At 37.5% G+C, this 25,322-nt stretch overlaps 1 protein-coding gene across 3 annotated transcripts in view; it reads right to left on the reverse strand.

Moving 5' to 3' along the window:
• The window catches only part of LOC134217628 (fibrillin-1-like), a 355,498-nt gene that overhangs the window by 222,022 nt on the left and 108,154 nt on the right, over positions 1-25,322 (reverse strand). For all 3 annotated transcript variants that reach the window (XM_062696431.1, XM_062696430.1, XM_062696429.1), the window contains exons 3-4: positions 3,758-3,935; positions 3,453-3,643 (exon numbers count right to left, since the gene is read on the reverse strand). In XM_062696431.1, the coding sequence (XP_062552415.1) occupies positions 3,453-3,643; positions 3,758-3,935 (369 nt within the window). The remainder of the gene's footprint in view (positions 1-3,452; positions 3,644-3,757; positions 3,936-25,322) is intronic.

Raw genomic sequence — 25,322 nt, forward strand, 5'->3', positions numbered from 1 at the left:
AAACTCATTGTAATAATTGTAAGACTAAGTAGCCGTTCAATAAATATAATTCAAACGCACAGTCGATCCATAATCAGTAGTAATTTAATTAAGGCACATTATCACTGCTTATCGTAATGCCGCCAGGTCAAATGCGTCCATGATGATATATTTTCGGACTAAATGAAGTTTTTATGAATGAAATGAGAGTTGCCTTAAATCTACACCATCCTTACCTTTACCTCATCCCGATATAAGTCATAATTTGGTGGCAGTTTGTGTCCGAGAATGGCAACAATCCGATCTACAATTTTCAAATAACTTGTTGAATAAGTAGAAGTATAAGTATTCTAGACTTTTCCTTGGCCCTTTGTAGACGGTTCCAAAAGGCTCAGAGAAACCGAAAGGGCAGTCAAAGTTAAGAACAAATCATTCGACTTGTTTATTTGAGATAGAAGAAAGATTAGATTTCTTGAAATTTCTCCGCCATAGACCTTTAGACTTTATGGTCGGTTTGTTATTATTTGGCCATGTAACGAATAAAATTGTTCTGTTTCCCATACCGTGATTCTTGATTCTGGCGCCATTGGCGGGGGCCAACCCGGCCAACCCCACGCTACGGCGCTGCCCTTACTCGATATTCTCAAGGGCCAATTTCTTCACCTCCGCTTAACATGGTTTAAGGAGTAAGCGGAGTTGAAGAAATCGACCCTAAGTCGAAGTAATTTCTCAATGTATTTTTACCTTGCTAACTCGATGTTGTCAGAATCAGTTCACATGGACGATATAGTTAGAAGTTAGAAGTGAAAAGTGATAAGCGAGAAGTGAAAAATGAAAAGTTAGAAATAGGAAGTTGGAAGTGAGAAATGAGAAGTGAGAAGTTAAAAGTTAGTAGTGAGAGGTGAGAAATTCGAAGTAAGAACTGTAAGTGAGAAGTTAGAAATGAGAAATGAAAGTGCGATATGCGAATTAAGAAGACAGAAATTAGATATGAGAAAATGTAAGCTAGAAGTGAGAAGTGAAAATTAAAAAATTAAAAGTGAGAGTTGCGAAGTGATAAGTGAGATGTGCGAAGTGAGAAATGAATATTGAGAAGTGAAAAGTTGAAAGTAAGAAGTGAGAAATGAGATGTGAGAAATGCGAAGTGAGAAGTGAGTAGAGGAGAGTTATGAATGAATAGTGCGCAGTGAAAAATTAGAATTGAGAAATTCGAAATGAGAAGTAATAGTGAGAAGTGAAAAGTGAAAAGTAAAAGGTTAGAAGTGAAAAGTGATAACTGCGAAATGAGTAGTCGGAAGTGAGATAAAAGAAGTTATAAATGAGAAGTAAAAAGTGAGAAATGAAAAGTGAGAAGTGAGAAGTGCGAAGTGAGAAGTGAGTAATGGGAAGAAGGATGTGAGAAGCGAGATGTGCGAAGAGATTAGTAAGGAGTAAGTAGTGAGAAGTGAGAAATGAAGAGTAAGAAGTGAGTTGTGAGAATGGAGTAGTAAGAGAAATGAGAACCGAGAAACGAGAGGCAAGAAACGAGATTCTTTCTCTTTCCTTCTCTCTTTTTTCTTCTTTCTTCTTCTGTCTTCCTTGTTTTTTCTATCTTATATCTCTCCACTCTCTTTTCACTACTCAACATCTTGCTTCTCAGATTCCAATTTTCATCTCTCACCCCTTGCTTCTATTTATCTCACTGCTCACATCATACTTCTCAATTCGTAACTATCTCACTTCTTACTACTCACTTCTCACCAACACCCACTTTTCATTTCCCACTTTCCACTACTCACATATTACTACACACATCTCACTTCTCAATACTCACTTCCGTTTCATAGTACTCACTTCTCACTACCCTATACTCATTTCGAGCATCTCATTTCTCACTACCCAGTTCTCGCTGTTCATTATTCACTTCAAACATCTCACTTCTCACTTTACTTAGTGAGAAAACAAATTTCAACTATTCGGCCAAATATAATGTGTTACCTATCTCGATACCTCCCTATAACTCGATGGTCCCTTCAATATCGAATAACTGTAATATTTATTGGAACGTGCTCAATTATACAAAAAGTTTTCAAATTAAAAACATGCCTTCTACAGCTGATGTATATTAGCTTTATTCCACACCCTACCGATTATTGTCAGATTTTCTAACAATTCTGTATAAGAACCCACCAAACCTGCATAAGAACTGGGAATATGCGAAAATGCTAGATTCTTATACAAATATTGTATGAGACCTTACATTTTTGCAAGCTTTTCTTACAATATTTGTTTGTGAGCTTACATTTTGTATATCAGAATCAAACAATTTCGCCTATGCCCTGTTCTTTTACAGGTTTCTTATGCAGAATTGTTAGAAAATCTATCAGTTGCTGTTTGGGTGCACTTATCACATTCATCTGCAAGGTCAACAGACATCGTGACATTTTGAAAATTTCAAATCATTTCTATTATATGGACTGAGATCTCACAAAGGAATGCTGATGGTGCGATGGTTTCCCATATTACATTAGGAATCACAATTCTATTGCCTCGCATCCAACAATAACAGTGCTTCACGTTATAAACTATTTTCATCAGATTGAGTGGGGAAAAATATATCGTTCCACTTTCAGTATCCTTGATGCAACAAAAAAATAAGCAGCAGCATCCATTCCCCATTCTGAACTGACTGACAAGTTGGTATGCAGCATATCTTCTTGCATCCTTCTTGCAAATGAAATTCTCTGTCCCTCGCTATGCGATGCGACAAGTGGTGCTTCTTGAAAATGCAATTATTTTTCTCCACTCCGACCCACTTCGTTACTTCATTTAAAAGTCGACCTCCTTTGTCCGACCCCCACTCAGCCTCGCAAAATGATCAACACGTGTCCTTCATAGTTGGATCTATCACAATGTCACATTTTCACCACTTCAACCGAATAAAATTGGCTGCAATCTCGAACCACACTTCTACAGGTGTGGTGCATGTGCATACACCTCCAGCATTTTTGCCCTTCCCAAGCTCTGCTGAAGTATGTGTGCATAAAACCAACCATCTCGATTAATTTTCTTGCAATCCACACATTCAGCACACTCAAGTCTTTGTCGGTAGGAAGCTCCATCGATCAAAGGTGAAAAGTGGCAGCCCAAACTAAACCATACCCGATCTGGGAGGGAACTGTATGCATAGTGGCTCACATAAGCCTTTGTGCAAACTTGTGAAGTAAGCCAAACAAAACTGCTCTGCATCCATATTTCTTCCATTCACATCATTGGGAAACCTCTGAAGGCATCCGCCGGCTGAGCACCGAAGTGCCTCATCTGTGGTCTTTGTACCGGCTGTCCTTTCAGGTAGTGCTACGGAAATTTTTCCTCACTCTATGAAGAAATGCGAATAGTCTCCAACTGTGGTCCAACCAGTAGAGACCTCAGAAGAAGTTATGGTAGCCAGTAATGTTCGCACAAATGCCATGCTCCAACCCAACCGCACTTACCTTCGTCTTCATCTTCATCCTCCTCTTCTTCGTCTTCCTCGCCATCGCCTCCCGTCGAAACACAGTTGGGCGTTTTGCCTATCCACTGTTTGCCACTGCAGAACAATCGATCCGTCTCCGATGGCTGCAGCTCGTAGTAGTCATCGCACTCGTAGAATGCCACCAGAAAAATGTGGTCCTCTTTTCTCCGTCTGCAAGAATTCCAATACGGAAGGCAAACAAAATGCAATGTGCATTAATATATCAGATAATAGAAAGTTCCGCTAAGATGCGTTCGGGGTGAGGAGGAAGACGGACAAACCAACCTGTTGTACTTGACAACGTAGCCATTGTCTATCTCGGGAGCATGAATCAAACCCTGGGCCATGCAGGATAGATCCAGCTGCGAGGCGAATGCATCGTCGATGGCGGTTTCCTCCTGAATATTTTGCAGTTTGCGTTTCTTCTGGGGTTGCTGCTGGGAGACATCTTTGTCGGTGGATTCTGTGGAATGGATGTGAAGAAAATTGGCTACGGTTAGATATCATGTTTGATTGTATACTCCAGATGAGGTTTTTAAATAACTGATAACTTGTAATAATATGTAATGTGAATTAATATTGAATTGCAAAATATCTAGCACCTGATAATTCAGTGAAATGTTTTGGTGATTATGATCTAGCTAATCAAATCTTTTTTTCTTTTTCTTTAGTTTCTTTACAAACTACTTTAAAAGTCACATCTGCATAAGACGAGATAGAACTATTTCATTTAATTCTAGTATTCGATTGAATTTTGCAAATGCGTATAATGACTTTATCAATATGACTGCAATCTTCAATCAGTGTCTCAAACTTCACTCGACTACTAATGTATACTTTAATTCCATTTTGGTAGTTCTTATTACATTTACTGTCTACTGTTTACCATCAATAAATCTCTTACGACTCCTCAATATTTGGCAGTAACTTTAGGTTTTTAGCTGAAGCACAGCAGAGCAACAGAAATATCGTTCAATTAATCGATTTTGTCATGTGGAAATAATCGGTCCAGTTATATTGGAAAACTTTCAATCGCATTCAATTTCAGAAGCAATCTATGCACAACTCCAGAACGGAAATAGAATTTTTACCTCACGCTAGAAACTGATATGGAATAAAGGCTAAAACCACACCGGTAGTGTAAGTTGACCGAAATACCTATTCTCTTTGGACGGTAACAAAGATCTCGTTCTGAGAACATGAATAATTTTCTGTCGGGCCTTGATCTCGAGTACATGTCCCTGGTCCACCAATTTTTGAAAGTTGCTGATGTAAAACTGTAATCATTGCCTGCCCATTCCCTTGTCTGTCATACCCCATATCGAATGTCTTCCTCTTGTTGTACATTTCCATGTCTGTCGTTAATCCTTCCGTATGTCTTCCTCTCGTCGTTGTCTCCCAAAAAAGTTTGTTTGTCCTGTTACAGATGTAAAAATGCGAGGAACGTCAACTTTGTGAACATCAGCATCGTAATTACTTAAGCACCCTAAAATCCTTTCCTTTCCTACTGTATTATTGTATTCCCTAACCTCGACTAAACCGCGAGTCTTTCGGTTCCCCAAAACTAACACTATGTATAAGAATCAAGAAATGTATTGTTAAACTTGATTTCGGCTCCGTAACGCTTCACGGCAAATGAGCCTTCCAAATAAACGAAAGATAAGAAAAAAAAAAACGAAATGAATTATGAAATTTGGCCAAAATATTCTTTGATATGTTTAGGCCAAATTTGAGCATAATCAGTCATAAACCCCCCCCCCTGACAATAATAGAACAAAACCTGCCAAAGCCGTCATTCCCCCTATATAAAGTTTATAGGGGAACTGTTCCGATCTCAATCTCACTGTACATATATCAATCTCATCGCTAAACAAAGAAATACGGCACCAAATTCGTCGCTTCTTTTTGTCAATATGCGTGCTCACTGCTGAAAAAAATCACAAAAATAATAAACAATCCAAATTCCTTTCCATTTCTTTGTTTTTGATGGGATGGAAATAGGAGCTATGAGATGAAGTGGCGAACCGTTCCCCTATTTGTTTCAACTGTGACAAAAACAGCAATAGATATAATTGCGTTAGATCAAGACTTCTATATAACCTTCTGCATGGCATTCAAAAATAGGTCTTCAGAACACAGATTCGGGTTTAGATAGGTAAGCGCATGAATAGTCAATCAAATAGTCAATGATGTTGTTGAAATTATATTTCTTACCTTTAATAATTCGACTTTTGTAGGTTGTAATAATATGCTCAACCAGGGTTTGAATCCAAAAGAGAATTATGAAGTCTCTCACTTATCGTCTCTGTATAGATTTTTTCCGCAAACTGCCATGATAAAGAACGGATTCGGGAAATTATAGCTCATGATAAATTTCTTTTAAAAAGCTCCAAACGCGGGGAGCACTGGTTCTGATGATGCGTTTCAACTAAAGTCACTAGATATAAAGTCTGGCGAATACACTGACAGGTCACCAATCGAACTGTCATTCGCGGAATCCAATCGAACATGAAGCTTCAAGTGAGCTTGAATTCGTGGGGAGTATTGAGATAGTGATAATAAATTTATTGGAAGATCATAAAAAAGATAAGAAAAACTAAAAGTTTAAGGAACATGATCTCCATGAAGTTAATATCATTCCAGAACATAATCTAAATGCATAATGGATTTATTTCGTGAAGTCTCGGATATGGTCAAGGATATCACTCACTATTATTGATTTTTGAGAAAACGGACATTTGGATTTATATCTAGCGTTTCCCATATAAAAGATTCAACGATTTTATCATCATTTGATTTTAATAAAGTTTATTAACCAGTAAGGTACACATTTTTGTATTGAAACGATTTAAAATCATTAATTAAATAAAGGAATTTAGAATGCCATGGATTAGCTGTCATGGCATTTCTCACGAAGAATATTGACCCGACTTGTTCGCAAACGGAAGAGAATATATTTTTTGATGATTTTATCACGAACTGCATGACATTTTAGCATATGAGCAGCAGGTCAGGTACACCCGACATAAGGTCAAACAACGTTTTATCTAGATCCTTATTGGACACTTTCAGCTGCTCAATGTTCTTTTTAAATATTTCTTCCAGTTCTATGAAGAAATTGTAGGTTTCCATATTTACATACGTCAATGCACTACCCGTAAAATCTTTGAGCTTGGTGAAAAAAGTAACATCATCCAATGGGATTACACTTGCAATGCAACTTTTCACGCATTCTGCACAAGCTTGAGAACGTTGTGCTATCTTCTGCATAACCATTCCTGAAAGATAGTATATGACATTCTGCTCAGAAGAACGGTTGCAAAGCGCATCATATTCCTCTATAATTGCGTCTTCATTTTGTGCATCGCAATCACCGAAGCTGACTGGTACCTTTGACACATCCACATCATGTTCTCTTCGACATTCTACTGCGTCATTGGTGAAAATTCCAGTAACTAACTGCTTTCGTCCCAATCATATGAAGCCGTTTCTATATCGTTGAGATATTTGACACTGTCAACAGCTTCAAACTGTCCTTGACCTGCAAAGCGTTTGGTCGAATTTGGCGGCTACGAAGCTGGGAAAATACGTTTTCCACAGAATCTTGCGTCAAGCGACCGCCAACGAAAAAATCGAATCCATCATAACGCAACATATAATCTTGGATTCTTATCATGCTGTATGTAGCCATTACTACCGCGGATTGCCACGGTTTACTCCAGCCTTTTGAACTTTCAACTTTGAACTTTGCGATTGAAGATAATTGATCGGAACGAAATTAAGAAAGATATTGCTTTCTGATGAGCTTTTTCATTCTTCCGACTGAACGCCAGCTTGATTGAACGTGAGGTCATGTGTGTGAACCAGGTGGCTATCTGATCAATCAGAAAAGCTGTTGTTAAAACATCTGTTCTTCCAGTTTCTGCTCCGAACATTCGAAGTGCCGCTGCTACGCCATGATTAACATATTTCGTAGAGCTCTTGACTTTCATCTTCTCGAAATTGGAAGTTTTTTTCGAAAAATCCACGTCTTCTAGGGTCAGTCCACATGCCATTCGAAGATCACAAGCTTTCTCGTACAAAACAAGCTCTCTCAGATGAGTTATATCAGCGACGGGTGTATGAAGTCCATTAACTTCCATGGTGCTTTGGTCGATCTGGATTGTACCGTTTGCAATCCATCCTTGGATCATGCTTTTGGCCACGTGCACACTGTCAGGCATGATTTCGAGTGTTCGAGATTGATCACAGGGGTGTTCAATTGGTTTATTGTGAAGCACCTTATCCCTGGTATGTTGGATTCCACAATCATTCCAGAACTTTTCATTATTGCCTGAAAATAAAATCGTAATATAAATTACAATCTTAATTACTAAATAGCTAGAAATTGATCTACCTCCGCAGTCGCTTATTGCTGCCTGTGCACGTCCGGTGGATTCTGTTTTCCGAATAATATCGAACAAAATGGATTTCAAACAGCCACTATCGATTGAATCCCCTGTATAGTAGTATGCAACTACTTGCTTCCACCGTGCTCGAAGTCCTACCAGCATAAACACCATTACATGATTAGCTGTCCCGTCATGGTTGGGAAGCGTATTGCTACCGACAAACTTTTTCAGGTTGTTGCAATAGTTGATACCTGGCTGAATCGCCATTTCATCGAAAATTACCGCACAGTTTTTGTCACCTTCTTGCATACTAGGCATCCATTATCCCATGGGATAATAAAACGAATATTTCTTCAAGTATGCCGCTCTCGAAATGAATATCTTGAAGACGTTTACGTAGTGTACGTCCGCTTGGTAAGAACCGCTTTTTTCTTTCCAATTCGAACGCGGATGACCCAAACGAGAACTTGCATTGAAGACCTTCGGTAATACTCTGGTCTGACCGTCGTTTGACTCTTTTCACATTGTTAGTCAACATATGAAACTGGTAAGCATATGCGGTATTTCGAAAAATTTCGTTTCAGGTGGTTCGAAACGAAATTCCGCGGAATTTCGCGGAATTTGAGCATGGCGAAATCTGATTTCTTGATTTCGTTTCGTTTCGTTAAATTACAAAAATTTCGCTAGAAAAAACTAGCTTCTAACGAAATTTAACGGAATTCCGCGGAATTTCGAAACAAATTTAAACTTAAACCATACTTTATAGTATCAAAAATTTTGGCTGCGCCGCTGAACAAAATCGTTACACACTTAGTTTTTATTTCCGCAGCTCGGCAAAATTCCGCACAGCCGTGTGTCAGCAAAATGAAAAACTGATATTTCAGCAGAAATGACGCTTGTTAGCTGATTTTCGGCAAAATATTTGCTGATTTTCAGCAATTTTGACAGAAATTTCGGGAAAAACACGGCTGTGCGAATCTCGGTAAAAGTTGACCATTTTGCTAAGATTCCGGAATAAAAAATTAAGTGTGTTTTCAAAATTTTAGGTTATGCAGTCGCCTCTCCACATCTCGATATTGAAGGGACCATCGAGATAGGGAGAGATCCAGGAATGGAAGGAAAATTGAAATGGGTACTAGATCCAGAAAAGCTCGTCGCTATGAAAAATGACAACAAAACAAATGTCACTTCCTCTTGTTGATATATTTGTTATTGTCTATAGATGGTCTAGTAGCCTAAAAATTTGAACATATCGACACCATCGACACAAGGAGAGTGAATCCAGAACAAAATACTAGACCAACATTTGAAAAAGGCGTAACAGACAAAATTTATTCTTTCTGATTCTTCGTCTACATAACATATAAAGCTTTAGGACCGAGGAAACCATCGACATAGGGAGAGATATAGAAATACAGAACATCGAGATGCAGAGAGTCGACTGTACATTTTTTTCTATTAACGTTTACTACATAACCACATTCTTAGTCGACAAATACGTATGTAGTTTTCTTCTATAAAACGTCTTCGGTGTTTCCGAGATTCATTTTTTTTTATCTTTCGTTTATTTTGGAGGCTCAATTACCGTGAAGCGTTACGGAGCTGAAATCAAGAGATTCAAATTTATATTTTGTGATATTTTTTACTATTTGTACAATATGAATGCGGAATCGATCGTGTTGCTGCTGGTCATAGAATGGCAGCTAGTCCGGGAGAACGCGAAGTGTAAAAAATCTACCTCGGTAGCAGAAATTTGTTTTACAAGTGTACAATCGACCTTGTTGATGTTGATCACACTAGGGAGAACGTGAAGTGATAAAACTAATGTCTGGATCGAAGAGCAAAAATTATTTAGAGTGGAATCGATCATATTGTAGAAGCTTATTAAACGAAGCACATTGATCTTGCGTTGGATTGATTTGAAACACAGTCTTCGTCTTCTTTGTTTTCAAAATCACTTTATTTACAATAAATATTTAGTCGCTTACCAAGAGGCTTCACATGAATTACCTTCTCTCTACTAACCAACGATTCCTTTCCCGTAGCGCTCACGGAGATTCAGTCTTTCATAACAATGAGTGTGAAACTAATTTTCCTCTCCTAATCCTAAATTGACTGTAAGGACGTGGCCAGCATCATTATTGGCCATGAATTGGAAACTCCGAAGCAAGTATACAATAAGAATAACTTTTTTGAAGCCCAAGAATATTACTTAATTAATGATATACTGTTTCTCGGCCAATCAAGATTAGCAACTACGATGTGTACAGTTAGTCCAGCTAAGCTCTTCTTTGACTATTTGCACAATATGTAAGGAACATTGAAGATTTGTGGGCATTTCTAGATCTTCGCATGTATTTTGCAAAAAAGAATCCAGAACGGGTTGAAAGATCATTAAAATTGCTGAAAGTTCTTTACTAATGATTGTTTTCAGCTTATACTGACCAGAGCATAAAATAATCACCTTCACGAAGCAACTTCAGGTCGAATATTGACAAACGTCGCATGACTATTCAAAACATAGAATGACTTACTCAGTTTTCTTCTTCACATATTCATTCATGAGCGATTCCAAGCAACAGCATCAAAATTTAAGAAAATTTTTAATTCATGATTTTCTATTGAGTTGAAACTTTGCACAGTTTTTCAATTTCATCTAAATCGTCATTTTTCGATATCAAATCTTCATATTGAGTCACGACTAACTTTTCAAAAGGGTGTATGTGAAAATGGTTCAAAAATATTTAAAAGCTGCACAGCAAAAACGGAATGTCTGATTGTTATGATTTTTCAGCAAAGTTAGACAACTAAATGGTGATTCTTAAGAAAATGTGCACAGTAAAAAAAAAAATTTTTTGCCTTTAAAAATATCATTTTTGTCACAAAAACTCAAATATCTCAAAACCCTATCTTTTTTCGAACGTAATTTTTTCAGGGAAAACGGTCCATTATATTAGCTATCTACCATAAAAATTTGGTGATGGTAAACTAATAAACAAAAAAGTTATGACATTTCAAACATTTCACAATTTTTACATATAGTAAACAAAAAAAAATTTCCGTGTAAGTTATTTCGAGAATTGCAGTTTGATGCTGATTTTATTGTTAAGGGCCTTGCGTGAGTTAAACAAGTTGTTTGTATGATATTCCATATTTATGTATTCATCGATATAATGTATATTATATGTATAAATATTATATGTATAAATAAATAAAAATGAATTAATATTATCCTAAGTATTAAATTAAATGTGGCAGTTACACAATGTTGTTATAGAAACTCTAAGAGTTTTGGGTTTGAATTTTGGTATGGGTTATGATATCATGAAAACAGTTTATTAATACTTATTTTTTATTTATTTTTATTCAAATTTTTAAAATATCGAACACTTTTGAATTATTATCAGCACAGTTTGAGTATAGTTTTGCTTTAATTTTATTTTCCGACAATGGAATGAAACAGTGAAATTTTTGGGTTCCTTGGATCGTTTTCGCGTTATTAAATTGCTCGCTGAGCTCTGAAGCCTTTATTTCGTACTCTTCAGTAGTAGTAAAACAAAATGATAATTTGGTTAAATCTTTTTCTTTTCTACGATTTGCCCAATCAAAAGTTCTTTCGCAGTTTTAATTGGATGCTCACGTTCTTGGCTAAACTTGCTCTTGTGGCCATGCACTTTATTGTTCCTCCAATAGCATCACAAGGACCTTTGCCATGTGATGTAGCAAAAATGCCATTCTGCATCAATTCCGTACATTGATTTAAATTGACATAGGCTCGAAAAATTCTTACGATTTTTGTACTGCGACGCTGCTCCATCAGACATGAAATATATCTTTTGACTTCTTTATGCTTATCAACGCGTAAAAAGTTAATCATTTTTCAATGAACAAGTTTACGGATACTGAATCGTGTCTTAAATCTTCGGAAATTATAATAAAACTTAAGTGTTCAATTTGCGTACTTCCATTAAAATAAATAACGAATGGATGAATTGTAGCTTGTTGTACGTTCCAGTGATGGGACTGCACTTCATCTTGCAATACAAAGCTGTAATTTTCAGAAAAATCACAAATGACTAAAAATTCACCATTTTGTAATGTATTTTCGTATTTTTAAAAAGCTGGATTGTTCTGTTTTAATGAAATCGTGAGGGATTAAACTTTCTAATTTCAAGCAAAAATATGACACAAACTCATCTACAGGTTTTACAATAGTTTCTATGTCACACCTATCCGTGGTCACCCATTGCTCAAATGATAACTGATCAATATATTTTTCTTCAAACTCAGCGAATAAAGTATTTTCCAATGATGAAGAATCTGGACAATCCGAACAAGATCGTAGATAGCAATTTGATGTTGTATTTTCACACAAAAGACTACCAGTTAACATTTTAATATCCTTTGTTAAATTGATTCTTTTCAAACTATGTAAAATAAGATTAATATTCTCATGGGTTGTGCACACTAGACTGGCCCAGATTAGTATGGGGAGAAAAAAATTTTGCCGAATTCCACGGGCACCCCCAAATTGTGTCTTTGGGTGAAAATCAATCTCTGAAAATTTCAGCTCAATCACTTGTTGCATAAGCTGGCGCATTTGATTTGAAGTTTGTATGGGGATTTCAGCCAAAATGTATAGGAAAATACACCTCCGTCACTCATTCGATCTGGAAATTGGTTCTGATTGCTCGATTGACCTCAGAATTGCAAAAACGGCAGTTGGTATGCTACAGAACAATTTCACAGAACATTGTATGATGATTAAATGAACTTCTATATAGTTTTCGGCTGATTTATCAGGAGCTGATTTGCGTATTTTTGGATTTTTTGATCGAATCGCATCAGCCAAAACCTATATAAAAGTTCATTTAATCATCATACAATGTTCTGTGAAATTGTTCTGTAGCATACCAACTGCCGTTTTTGCAATTCTGAGGTAAATCGAGCAATCAGATCCAATTTCCAGATGGAATGAGTGACGGAGGTGTATTTTCCTATACATTTTGGCTGAAATCCCCATACAAACTTCAAATCAAATGCGCCAGCTTATGCAACAAGCGATTGAGCTGAAATTTTCAGAGATTGATTTTCTCACCCAAAGACACAATCCTGGGGGGTGCCCCGTGGAAAACTTTTTGTTTCCTGGGCCAGTCTAGTGCACACACACACATTATGTGTTCCTGAATTGGAAAGAAGCTTACATTGCCTTGGCCGAAGGCTTGCAAATGAGGAAAAACCTATTTTAATATTATCGTGAATTTCCTTGAAGCGTGTGTACGCTTCTTTCAAAGTCGTCATCATTAATCGTTTTGGATTGCTTGACGCTTTCCATCTTTTTACTGATACATAATCTTTTGACCAGGCATAGCTCGACTTACTTCATCATCTTCAAAATATTGAACTACTATTTTTTGTCTCATCTGTTAATGCAGTACTAGACCTAGTATTTTTGGTTGAAAGACAGTTATTCTTCAATTGTTTTGCCTCTTTTACTGTATTTCTATTGGTTTTGAACTCATCAATGGCATCCTGAATAGACCACGAACTTGGCAGCATCGACAAAATCAATAATTTTTCTTTCCTTGTCGTGGCTGCATTCGAGAACCTTTCCTTCATATTTATAATTACCTCATCGTAGTCTGTATTTTCCACATCATCAGGTCCTAATTTGAAGAGGTTTCTTCGTACAGCTTCGTTTATTTCACGGTATTTTTTCTCCGGGTAATAAACGTAGTCCATCTTACTCCATTTAATCGGAGTCACTTTTATCCCAGCTATGCCCTCGTTAAAGCGTTCGATGTTGACCTTTTGGATACACTCATCTTCCGATTGATTTGTTGAAACAGATTTCGCTGATGGTACGGTGGCAAGGCTCTCAGCACTTAATACTTCTGGTAATTCCTCAGTTGTTGTCGATACATCTGGCAATTCCTCAGTTGCTGTCGTTTTCGAACTTCCTGCGCTCTGCTCAACCGATGATATACAGATTGCTCTTTTGTCAACGTTTAGACGGCAGGACGTGCAAATGCGTAAATTTGTATTCAATGTGGAGCATAACCAGTCGCTTTCAGTTTATCTATGGTGCTTTCGGTGAGATTTCGTAACTCTTTTGAACACTTTTTCCATCAAACGGCCTACAACAGTTGAGAAAGCGGCTACTCATGTTGTTCTTAATATTTCAATAAACAATAAACACTTTTAAGTTTTTACTGACTAGTTTGGTGTCATTTGCTTGACTGAAGAAAAAAATTACTATAAGATCTTTAACAACCTTAGTAGTAGTAATTTTTTTGCTTTTTCGTGAGCATTGTCATGGTATGTACCTATCATGCATTTGTTGTTGTTGAAGATACCCGTTTCCTCCCGATCATAAAGTCTATTCTCTAAGAGGTATATTTTTTGCAGGTAAACTATAGACGTACACGTGTATATAAATCTTTGATTTTGCAGCTTTTGTCTTAAAAATAACATTTCTGATATTCGTTATCTTTGCAGATACGTATTTCGACCACAACTGTGTGGTCGTCTTCAGTGTCTTGTACTTGACTCGACTTCGTCGAGTTAACTCGACGAAGTCGAGTCAAGTACAAGACACTGAAGACGACCATACAGTTGTGGTCGAAATACGTATCTGCAAAGATAACGAAAATTAACTGGTGGAATTAAATGGACAGTACTTAATTCGTCTTAGACGGTTTAATACATTCCACTAAACGAGCTTAATATATTTTTCTGATTTCTGATATGTTTCTATCAACGTTATTATCAACAGGTTTCAACACTATTAAAAGAATTTTTCGCCAGTCACGTGCAATGAAAATTATGACACTATCAATACTTTTGATCACAACACTGGATCGTGTCTAAGTTTCTTATAGATGCTATGAATAATTAAATCAAAATATCATGAAAACAACTTGTTTAAATCACGTCCCTTAACAATAAAATCTGCATCAAACTGCAATTCTCGAAATAACTTACACAGATTTTTTTTTTTTTACTAAATGTGAAAATTGTGAAATGTTTGAAATGTCATAACTTTTTTTTTATTAGTTTACCATCACCAAATTTTTATGGTAGATAGCTAATATAATGGACCGTTTTCCCTAAAAAAATTACGTTCGAAAAAAGATAGGGTTTTGATATATTTGAGTTTTTGTGACAAAAATGATATTTTTAAAGGCAAAAAAAAATTTTTTTTACTGTGCACATTTTCTTAAGAATCACCATTTAGTTGTCTAACTTTGCTGAAAAATCATAACAATCGAACATTCCGTTTTTTGCTGTGCAGCTTTTAAATATTTTGAACCATTTTCACATACACCCTTTTGAAAAGTTAGTCGTGACTCAATATGAAGATTTGATATCGAAAAATGACGATTTAGATGAAATTGAAAAACTGTGCAGAGTTTCAAATATTTTCGAAATGGTCGCTCAGGATCGACTGACATGCCCCCGTGGAATGCCTCTCATTTGATTGGTACTGATAATGGTCACTGCGTTAAATGAAAACATAATTGACCTTGATTATGTTGACTTTTGGCACTAAAATTGTCCCTCAGTTCAACGTCGGGGTCAGATCTATGGGAGTAATTGTTGAAATCATCATTTAAGTGTTTAGTTTTACAGTAATTTATAAGTTTACGAGATCTAAATAAATACTCACTGACTGATATTTGATCAGACATTGTAAATGTTCAGTTGAATATGAATATAAACGAAGTGAGGATGACAAAGAAGGCCGATGGGCTTCACAAAAAATATTCGATTATTTCAAGCTCTGATACTGACTATAACAGCTATAAGACAGTATATAAGACTATGGGGCTGTGAAATTCAATCTGAAATACATATCTTTGTGCACAGGACACAGGATTTTTCTAAGCATTCATTTTCTAATTTTGACTTAGCTCAATACTATAAAACTACGCTGACAAGACAATATGAAGACAATGAATACGATAAATTCGTTTGAAAGCGGCACAAATTTTGGGATATTGCCTTATCGTCAATGGTATATGCGGCGAAAATGCGGTGATTTATCCCAGACTGGCTCTTCTGTTATTATAACTCTATTGGTTATAACAGTTATTTGACCTCGAAAAAGTGAAATCAGAATTGCGAACATAATGTAAAACAATTTAATAGAAATTCCGCGGAAAAAAAAATTTAAATTTCGTTTCGTTTCGAAAAATTTCGAATTAAATGAACCTTGATTTCGTATCGTTTCGAAGTCTCGAAAGCAAATTTATATTTCGTTTCGTTTCGATCCGAATCAACATAGACATTTTAAATTTCGTTTCGTTAGGAAAAAGTGTGTTATCGCATACCCTTAGAAACTGGTCTTTGGTCATCGAAGCTTCTGCATTGTCCAGCTTTCTTTTTAACTTCCGATTCTCCTCATCGAAACTTAAAAAACAGTTCAAATTAGTTCATAACTTAACTTCAAAAATGATTTCGTACCTTGAATTTTTGATACAGGTTTCACATTTCGGAGCAGTTACCAGGTCTTTCGCCATTTCAACACCGGCCAGCCCCTCAGGATGTAGGAAAGCTTCGTCCAAAAACTCCATGTGCATAAAATGCATTCCAGCCGGATCAATGTTTTCTTTGTCGAAGTCCTGTACGACGGGGATACAATTTTCAGCTTCTAGTCAGCTCGGTCCGGTATTTGATAATTGAGCAACATTCTTAAATACAGGAATTGCCGTTTGGGTTTTCAAAACTTTGCCTGCTGGGGACAAATATAATTTATGCTCTTCGAAGTGTAGCTGCAAAACCAAATGAAGATATTGATGAAATTAAAGTAGAAGTGATACGTCGCAGTTAAACTTACACTACATAACCTGGCGTTTTCCGGGACTAAAGCAGCAGCGGAAATCTCACAAAATGTCACCCATTTGTTTTTAAAAGCACTAGCCTTCGGAAAGCGGAAGAAGGCAACATTTTTCATCTGGCACTTAGAAGAGTTCGAACAGTTTTTATAAAAACACCACATTTTATTTTTCGCGAATACAATATTTGAAAAGTTTGTTTACTTCGTGAAAGCAACTTGCAAAAGTCAATAACCCTTCACCAGCTTGAACTTTTTCAAGGGTTGCCAAAATATAACGAGGTTTTTCTTGGTTGCCAAATCTAATGATTTACATTCCGCCAGACTTTATATATAGTGACTCTAGTTTCAACTTGTTCTACACAGCTGTGTGGTCCGCAAATGTGGACACAAAATGGGCGAAAACAAAGTGAAAATCATCACTGCCTATCCGATTCCGTTTTTTCGCACTTGGATACAAGTTTGACAAGTTTGTTATCATGGCTTGTCAGGATTCGGAACAGTTTTTGCCTTTCTTTTATCGTTGTTCGTTATCTATCGAGAGCGTTTTCTGCAAACCTTGTGCTCAACACAGCGAGGGCACAAAAATCGCTAGAATACAATTTTATTTTGAACGTAACACTGTTTTTAGTTGTTCTCCCTTCTCACTTTCCACTTCTCACTTCTCTCTTCTAATTTCTCGAAGCAATACCAAGAATTTTTCCTAGCATATTTAGGTAGGCTAGGTGTACCAGTTGTCGCACTAGTGCTCTAATGCCAAATAACCAATCAAATCACCGCAAACAAAGTTCATATCGATAAAGCATATTCATATGATACGATAACACCTTTGATCTCCTCCAAAACAAGCAAAGCATAATTGTAAAAAATTATTTTGCTTAATTTTTGACATCCTTTGCACCAGTTGAAATGACTAGTGGTTCCTATTTGGCCAGTCCCATAAGAAAACAATGGATTTGCCAAATAAGGAACCAAAATTAAGAATACTGCCACAACTGGTGCATGCGTTCCTATTATGGATTAATCAATTCTGATGATTATAACAAATTTTATGGTGGTTTTCACAGCTGTTCTAAGGAGCAGTAAGTAAAACCTTTCGCTTGATATATAAAGTGCACCCACATACCTTTTTTCTTATTTTAAAAAAAAAAGTTGTTCTTATGTATGGCGACAATTGGTACACCCACCTGTGGGGAATAAAGTGAGTCTGAAAAAAGCATTTGCATTTGTTGGTTACATTGATGGATAAAGTGGAACGTATTTCTAATTTCATGATAAAAATATTGAAATAAACTAAATAAAATATTCAAAAATGACATTAATAGAAAAAATGATAACGAATTTGAAATTCAATCGTAGTAGGCATTTGAAATGCCAGCATACTTAGAAGCTAATGAGAAGAAATTTGAAACTCAATCTCAGTAGGCTGACAGGAATTCTAGATTCGAACGGTGAATAAACGATGATCATTCAGTGTTCTGTTTTTGAAGCGTAAACATGCGAATTACCCTTCGCTGTTCTGCGCTTGTTTTCATTGGTAAAATTGGTAAAATCGGAAGATGGATTTGCTTGGGTACGACACCACCCTATACAAAAAAATATTTACAATGGAGGTTAGTGCTAGGACGACCATTATTGTAGCCATATTCGGATTCTATCATGAATGTTCTTAATGTCCAAACCGGTTGGTCAATACCCAGAAAGTCGGCAATTACCTAAGACTGCACTTCAATACCAAATTTTCAAAACGACTTATCTGCTTTTGTAAACAAAGATTCAAACGTCGATTTGATGAATCTGATACCACTCTCACGTAAACCAATACAATCAATATGTATGAAGGTAAAGGCTTCCGCTACCTGTTGGTTTGCGTGGGAGTGCTATCAGATTCATCAAATCGGCGTTTGAATCTTTGTTTACAAAAGCACATAAGTCAATGCCCATAAGCATTTCAATGGGGCGGAACATAAATAATTCCACATCCGCAAATAACTGCATGCCCACAAATGCGATCCATTCTAGATTGCTCGAAAAAATGCGCCAAGCATTCCTCAGCATCCAATTTTCCATGGTTTGTTTCGTCATCATGTGCAATCAAATAACCTAGTCACCGATTGGCATAGAAATCGAGGCTATACTTCTCGTTCAAAACGAAAGTGGATATATTCGTAAACCAAGAAATCTAAAAACACCAACAATGCTCGTTGGCAGAAGATGCAAAATTTATTAACTGCATACAAGTGCCTGTATGAAATATGTAGGTGGATCGAAACAGCGATTTATGAATGTCAGGAGAAGTTCCCGTTCCGAATCTGCACGGATACTGTCGGTATATGTGTTTATGTTTATGGATGCTCGGGAGTTATCTGAACCATTGCTTCCCACATGTACGTATCTCGTTCCGATCCGGTGTCGATTCGACTGGAGAGAGAGAGTCTTGGTCCACGAGATATTGAGGAAGTCAAGCTGAAACAAAGCGAAACTTGTTCGTCCGAATCCTATACCCACAGAGGTTTGGTAAAAGATAGAGATTCTCTTCCGTTTCCTTTCTGGCATGGTATGCATCTGGTGAAAAAATGTACAGTTTGTGTAACATGTACATTTCCCTTGAATTCAAACAGTTAGTGAATGGTCTGAAATCTCCCTTTTCAGGTGCATACTAAGCTTACAGACGGATTCAGTGCGGAAGCATTGTAACTCTCATATATGGAACAGCAATCAATCATATTTGGAAAATGTGAAGTATCCTTTCTGTTCGCTTCGAAGGTGTTCCAAAATTGGTTTTGTATTTTTTCCGGATCGTCTAACCTAAACGAATGAGTTTTCCATGGGTGAGCTGACTTATTTTTCCGGAATTGAGTTTCAGTCGCTACGGATGTGATTCAATTGATGGGAGTAACTTTTCAAAAGACGATTGAGATAAGCTCAGTTTGGGGCATGAACAGAGCCAGGAGAATTTTGAAAGATAAGCGTTTTAAAAATAGGGAAACATACTTTGTATGATTGATCCAGCCTTGTAAACTTATCAACACACTCATAGTACTATACTCATATCGAGTCAAGCACGAAACAATGAAGAAAGCTTCACTGTTGAGCTCGAAATACACTTCTGTAAAGTTTCAATCAACTGGAATTTAATGGAGCAGTTTTTAGAATTCGTTTGATTCCTCGAAACAAACTAAAAAAAAAACAATATTTCATTTGAAAAGTTGTTGTACGATTTCAACCAACTACCCAACAAAATATTAATTTCATTTTGTAGGTTTTGTTTTCTTCAATTTTACTATTATCAATTTACTTTTCGACTCATCTAAAGAATCCACTAACATATATGAAATCAAACCCACGACTTCCACATAGGCGAGTTAACCATCGAAACCATGTGAGTCACGAGATAATCAGCACGTAATTCACGTAAGAGTTATCGCTCTCCATCATTGAACACTCTCGGTACACATCCCATAAATCTGTCCTAATTTGAATATTTTCCTAATAAACAAGACAATTACCAAATCGGATTGAATTTGTCAAAACAAATAATTATCTATTTACTAGAATTTCCGTAGCCTGTCCACTCAGCCGAACATGGGAGTTCAGTTTGTGTGATTGTGTTTATCGAAATCCGTAGCGGTCAATTTGCATAATTAATACCTCGTCTGTCGTTGCTTGTAGGCTTATTTCGGGCTGCCTTTGGGACAGAAACCCCCACCACGCAACACACCGGTGTCAATTGGCCCGTCGATGAATGGATAAAGTTTTTGAGCGCAGTTATCACGCAAGGGCCTGACCACTGACTGTCTGGTTGGTGACTACAGATGAAATCAATACTTGCTGCCCACATGCCCAACCGACCAGCAGCCCACGCTCGGCGCATGGCCAAAGCCGCATCACAAACCGATCTAAATGGGTTATGACGACGATCGATCCAATGCGTGTTTGTATAATTACTGGCGAGTGCATTGGGCGAATTTTAATAAACCTTCATTTTTTGGAAAGCGGTTTGGAGACTAAACTAAACTCAGCAACAATTAATTTAGGGTCGTAAAGCGCTGCTTGTATAAGCCTTATTAGTTCCATAAGACTTTCAGATATACTTTATTCCAGCTTGTTTATTGATTTTTTTAAACCGTAGATCCATTTAACAGCATTGAGAAACTTCAAACAAACTTTTAACAGCTGAAGAGTTCGAAAGAGTTTTTACATTCTCGCCGAAAAAATATGTGCTCAATATTTTTGATCAATTTTAGAGAATTTTTAATCAAATTTAACGAACACTGCGAATGATATCTATTTGCATGAGCACAAAGCTTTCAATCCCGCCCAATGTTAATGTTGTTTGAATTTTACCGTGTGACTCCTAATCGCCACACTTTCAATGAGCCTCAGTAAACATCATTCACGATATTAATAACCAATTCAGAAGTTTCAAATTAATTTGCGTACCCGCCTATTATTCACCCAGGGTGACAATTTTCCCAGTTCAATCAAATTTCGACGTTGTCCCGCGGAACTACCATCCCATACCTGGTGCTTGGAATCAAATTGAATAATAAATTGAGTAACGCGTGCCAACAATGGCATCTAAAATTTCCGCCCAGTTCAGTGTTTGCCGGTGCGCCGGTGGGTGGAATGATTTATGTGCTAATAATAATGCAACTGCTTGCTCTGCGGTAGGATCAAGCGTGCGAGAGTGATGATTCAATTTATTCTCATTTTCACACACCGCACCGGTTTCGAAGTTCGCTAACAAGAGATAATTAAACGTTTTCACTCTCTAAATTGGACAATATTATTATTGGGAATCGAATTATTAATTTGAATTGAAAGTGATCAAAATATCAACATGTAGAAGCTTGAGGCTGACTAATCGTTTGTACCGATAGTCATAGAAATCGTAAATCCATGTGTGGGATTAATCATGATTTGCAAGATGATTATCTAATTTTGCTGGAATCGTTTGACAGCCCCAGGTTAGACGCCTCAGGATAAGGAATGGGCCAATGTGGCATCCCGAATGAAAAAAAAAAACAGAAAACAATAAAATGTATCGCTACTATTTATAACCAAGGATGTTAACGATCATTCATTAATTTGCGTTCGATCATTTAGTAGTTTGTCAATAACACCAGAATTTCAAAATATGTTGTAAGGTGGACTTCTAGTGCGAAGGTTTTTCTACAACTTTGCCTAATAATTCGTTATTAGAATTCAACTAATAACGGAGTTAGAGCGCTAGTTGCAGTAACTCAAACTAAATGATTGGAATTTTATTATCATTTAATCTAAGTTACTGAAACTATAGCTATAACTCCGTTACTAGTGGAATAAAAAACAACGAACCATTAGGCAGAGTTGTAGAAAAACCTTTGCACTAGAAGTCCACCATACAACATATTTTGAAATTCAGCTTCTGGAATATGTTCTTGACAAACTACTAAATGATCTAGCGCAGATTTCTGAATGATCGTTAACATCCTTGTTTATAACAATAAATTTGTTATAAAATATATTTAGATGCAGACATAGAAATACATTAGAATGTATTGTTATAAAACTATTTTCTGAACTGTAAATGAAGCTTTCGCAATATTTACTATGTCTGAAACTTGATTATGCATATGTACAACATGTGATAGATTTAGTTCGGAAAAGGTATTGGAGGGTAACCGCCCTTCCGTGGGCTTTGATTCCACGACCCACTGCAGTGGGAACTATGGTCGTATAAAACAGGGAAGGGGGGATTTCCTCCTCTCCGGAGGTGCAAATCTGATCGAGCGTTTGTTCCCCATGTTGGGGGCAGCTGATCATCGTCCGAGTGCCAGTGAGCGTGAATTCCGAGCGGTGGATCCCACAGCGAACACTTTATTCAAGTACCACATCTGCTATAGCGGTGGTGACAGAGCAAAACGAGGAGTTGGCTTCATGGTGATCGGGAAGCAGATATAGCGTGTTATCCGGTGGAAGCCGATAAGCGACCGCATTTGCGTGTTGAGAATGAAGGGAAAATTCTTCAGCTATAGCCTGATCAGCATCTATACCCCAACGAACCATAAGCCTGATGACGTGAAGGATGAGTTCTATGAGAGTCTTGATAAGGCCTACGGAGAGTGCCCAACACACGATATAAAGATTGTCATCGGGGATGCAAATGTGTAGATCGGAAGAGAAAGTTTCTTTCGCCTTGTCATTGGTACGGAAAGTCTTCATTCCGCCGCCAACGATAATGGTCTGCGAAGAGGGATGAAAATCAGCAGTACCTACTTCGCACGTAAGAATATCCGCAAACACACCTGGTAACATCCGAGTAAAGACACTTGCTCACAGATATATCACGTGCTGATCGACGGACGACATTTCTCGGATGTTACAGATGTAAGATCCTTCAGAGGTCCGAACATCAACTCGGATCACTACCTTGCAGTAGTTAGCGCGACTTTCCAGAGTCACGAATTCGCGAAACAATTGAACGATGCGTTTCAATATCCAACGCTTGTTATTTGAAATAGTTGCTGAACAGTACCACCAGAAGCTGGACGAGCGGAGATGCCACCAGATCTGGCGACCGCAACAGATTGTGGGAAAATATCCACGAAGCTGTAACTACAACAGCACAGGAAGTGTTAAGCACTGCACAGCGACGCTAACGAAACGGTTGGTTCGATAAAGAGTGCCAGTGGGTGACGGACAAGAAAAATGTTGCTAGGAGTCGAATGCTAGTGGCCGTTCCAACAGAGAGCGGTACAGTGTAGCAAGGGCTGAAGAGAAATGATTCCACCGCAGAAAAAAGGTAACACGAAGAGAGTGTGATAGCTGAAGCGCAGGAGAACATGGATAGAAACGATATGACGATGTTTTACGCAACTGTCAATGGCGCGCGGTATAAGACTGCGCCAGTAGTGCCTGCCTTGTGCAATGACCGAGAGGGGAATTTGCTGACAGCCAAAACTTTGATGGCAGCCAGGTGGAAGGAGCACTTCGAAGGTTTGTTGAACGGTGAAAACTAAAGTGTATTAATGAGCAGTACGGACATAGTCGGCGACGGTCAAGCAGTGGAACCAACCAACGCTGGATGAGGCAAATCAGGCTCTAAACGAGCTGAAAACAGTAAAGCTGCTGGAAAGGACGAGATTCCGGTCAAGCTTCTCAAACACGGAAGTGAGCAGCTCCATCAATCGATCCACCACATTGTCCAGAAAATATGGAAGGATGATGAACTGGCTACCGGGTGGTTGGATGACCTCATAAATGCCCAATCTATAAGAAAGGGCACCGACTGGAGTGTGCCAACCATAGACCCTTCTGAACTCTGCGTACGAAATTATGTCGCGTATTCTGTTTAACAGACTGAGACCACTTAAGGAGTTCTTCGTCAGTATCTCCTGCGGATGATCCTTGATAAATTCCGGGAGTACAACATGCAGACTCACCACCTGTTCATTGATTTCAAAGCAGCATACGATTCAGTGAAAATAAATGAGCTGTGGCAGATAATGTCCGAACATGGTTTTCCGGCGAAACTGATTAGACTGATACGTGCAACGCTTGATGGCTCGAAATCAAGTATTCGGATTGCAGACGAAGAGTCAACCTCGTTTGTGAACTTAGACGGATTAAAGCAGTGAGTGTGTGAGGAGAGATGGGTAGTGGACGTTGCGGTTTTTCTTAAGAGTTAATCGCATTTTCTGCGATAAGTTGTCGTGATAATTTACAATATAGTAAATTTGTTTTGCATTTACTTACGTGCATAATGGTCTAGATTGAGATTTAATGATTATTTCATTATTCACTAAGTGAATTCAGCATATTGTTTTTTTTTTCACGCCAGTGGAATTATTATGTCATAGCACAATCAGCATGTATATGTGCATTGTTCAGTGATGACTGTATGTATTGGTGCATATCATGTGAATTTATTTGTTAACGTCTTATGTGTATTAGGATTTGAGTGACTTTATAATAGTTGTATTTCTCTGTATTTTTGTGTTAAGTACTTATACCATAAGTGTATAGAGTATTCGTTGGTGTCATGCTGTTATGATGGCGTGTATAACATTATACGGGTCAACCAGTTTGTGGCTCAATATGTTTCAAAGTTTGTCTTAACTTTTTGTTATTTTTTTTACTGCAACTGTCTTGTAGAAATGTAGAGCAGCAATGCAGATAATAGAGGCACAAATGCGTGATGCCTCCCTACACATATGCAGTACTATTTGAGTATATGATAGTGTAATGGGTCACATTACTCTGTGAGTACCTCTATTGTTAATGTATGCTACTGTATTCTCCTAACTTTTTATAGTATTACTTGAAAATGAATTTTATGGCAATTGCTTAGTGCTAGTCAAGATGAATACACCACTAGGTGTTCCAATCTGCCAAATTCACGATTCAGCCATCTTGGATTTTAGTATGGGAGAGCCAGCCGGTTTGTTTTCGTTTTGCACTGAAAATGAATTTTTCACCCCCGCCTTCTTCTCTTCCACAAACTAAGCACATTGCAACACCTAGCTGTGTATTCATCTTGGTGCTAGTAGTGGTAATACTTTCATACCTGGAATGAAATTTTGAGTGGTAAACTCATTCTTTCCAATTTTGGACACCGTCGACAACAGATCGTATAGCG

This window comes from Armigeres subalbatus, chromosome 2 (assembly GCF_024139115.2).
Source record: "Armigeres subalbatus isolate Guangzhou_Male chromosome 2, GZ_Asu_2, whole genome shotgun sequence".
Lineage (NCBI taxonomy): Eukaryota > Metazoa > Arthropoda > Insecta > Diptera > Culicidae > Armigeres > Armigeres subalbatus.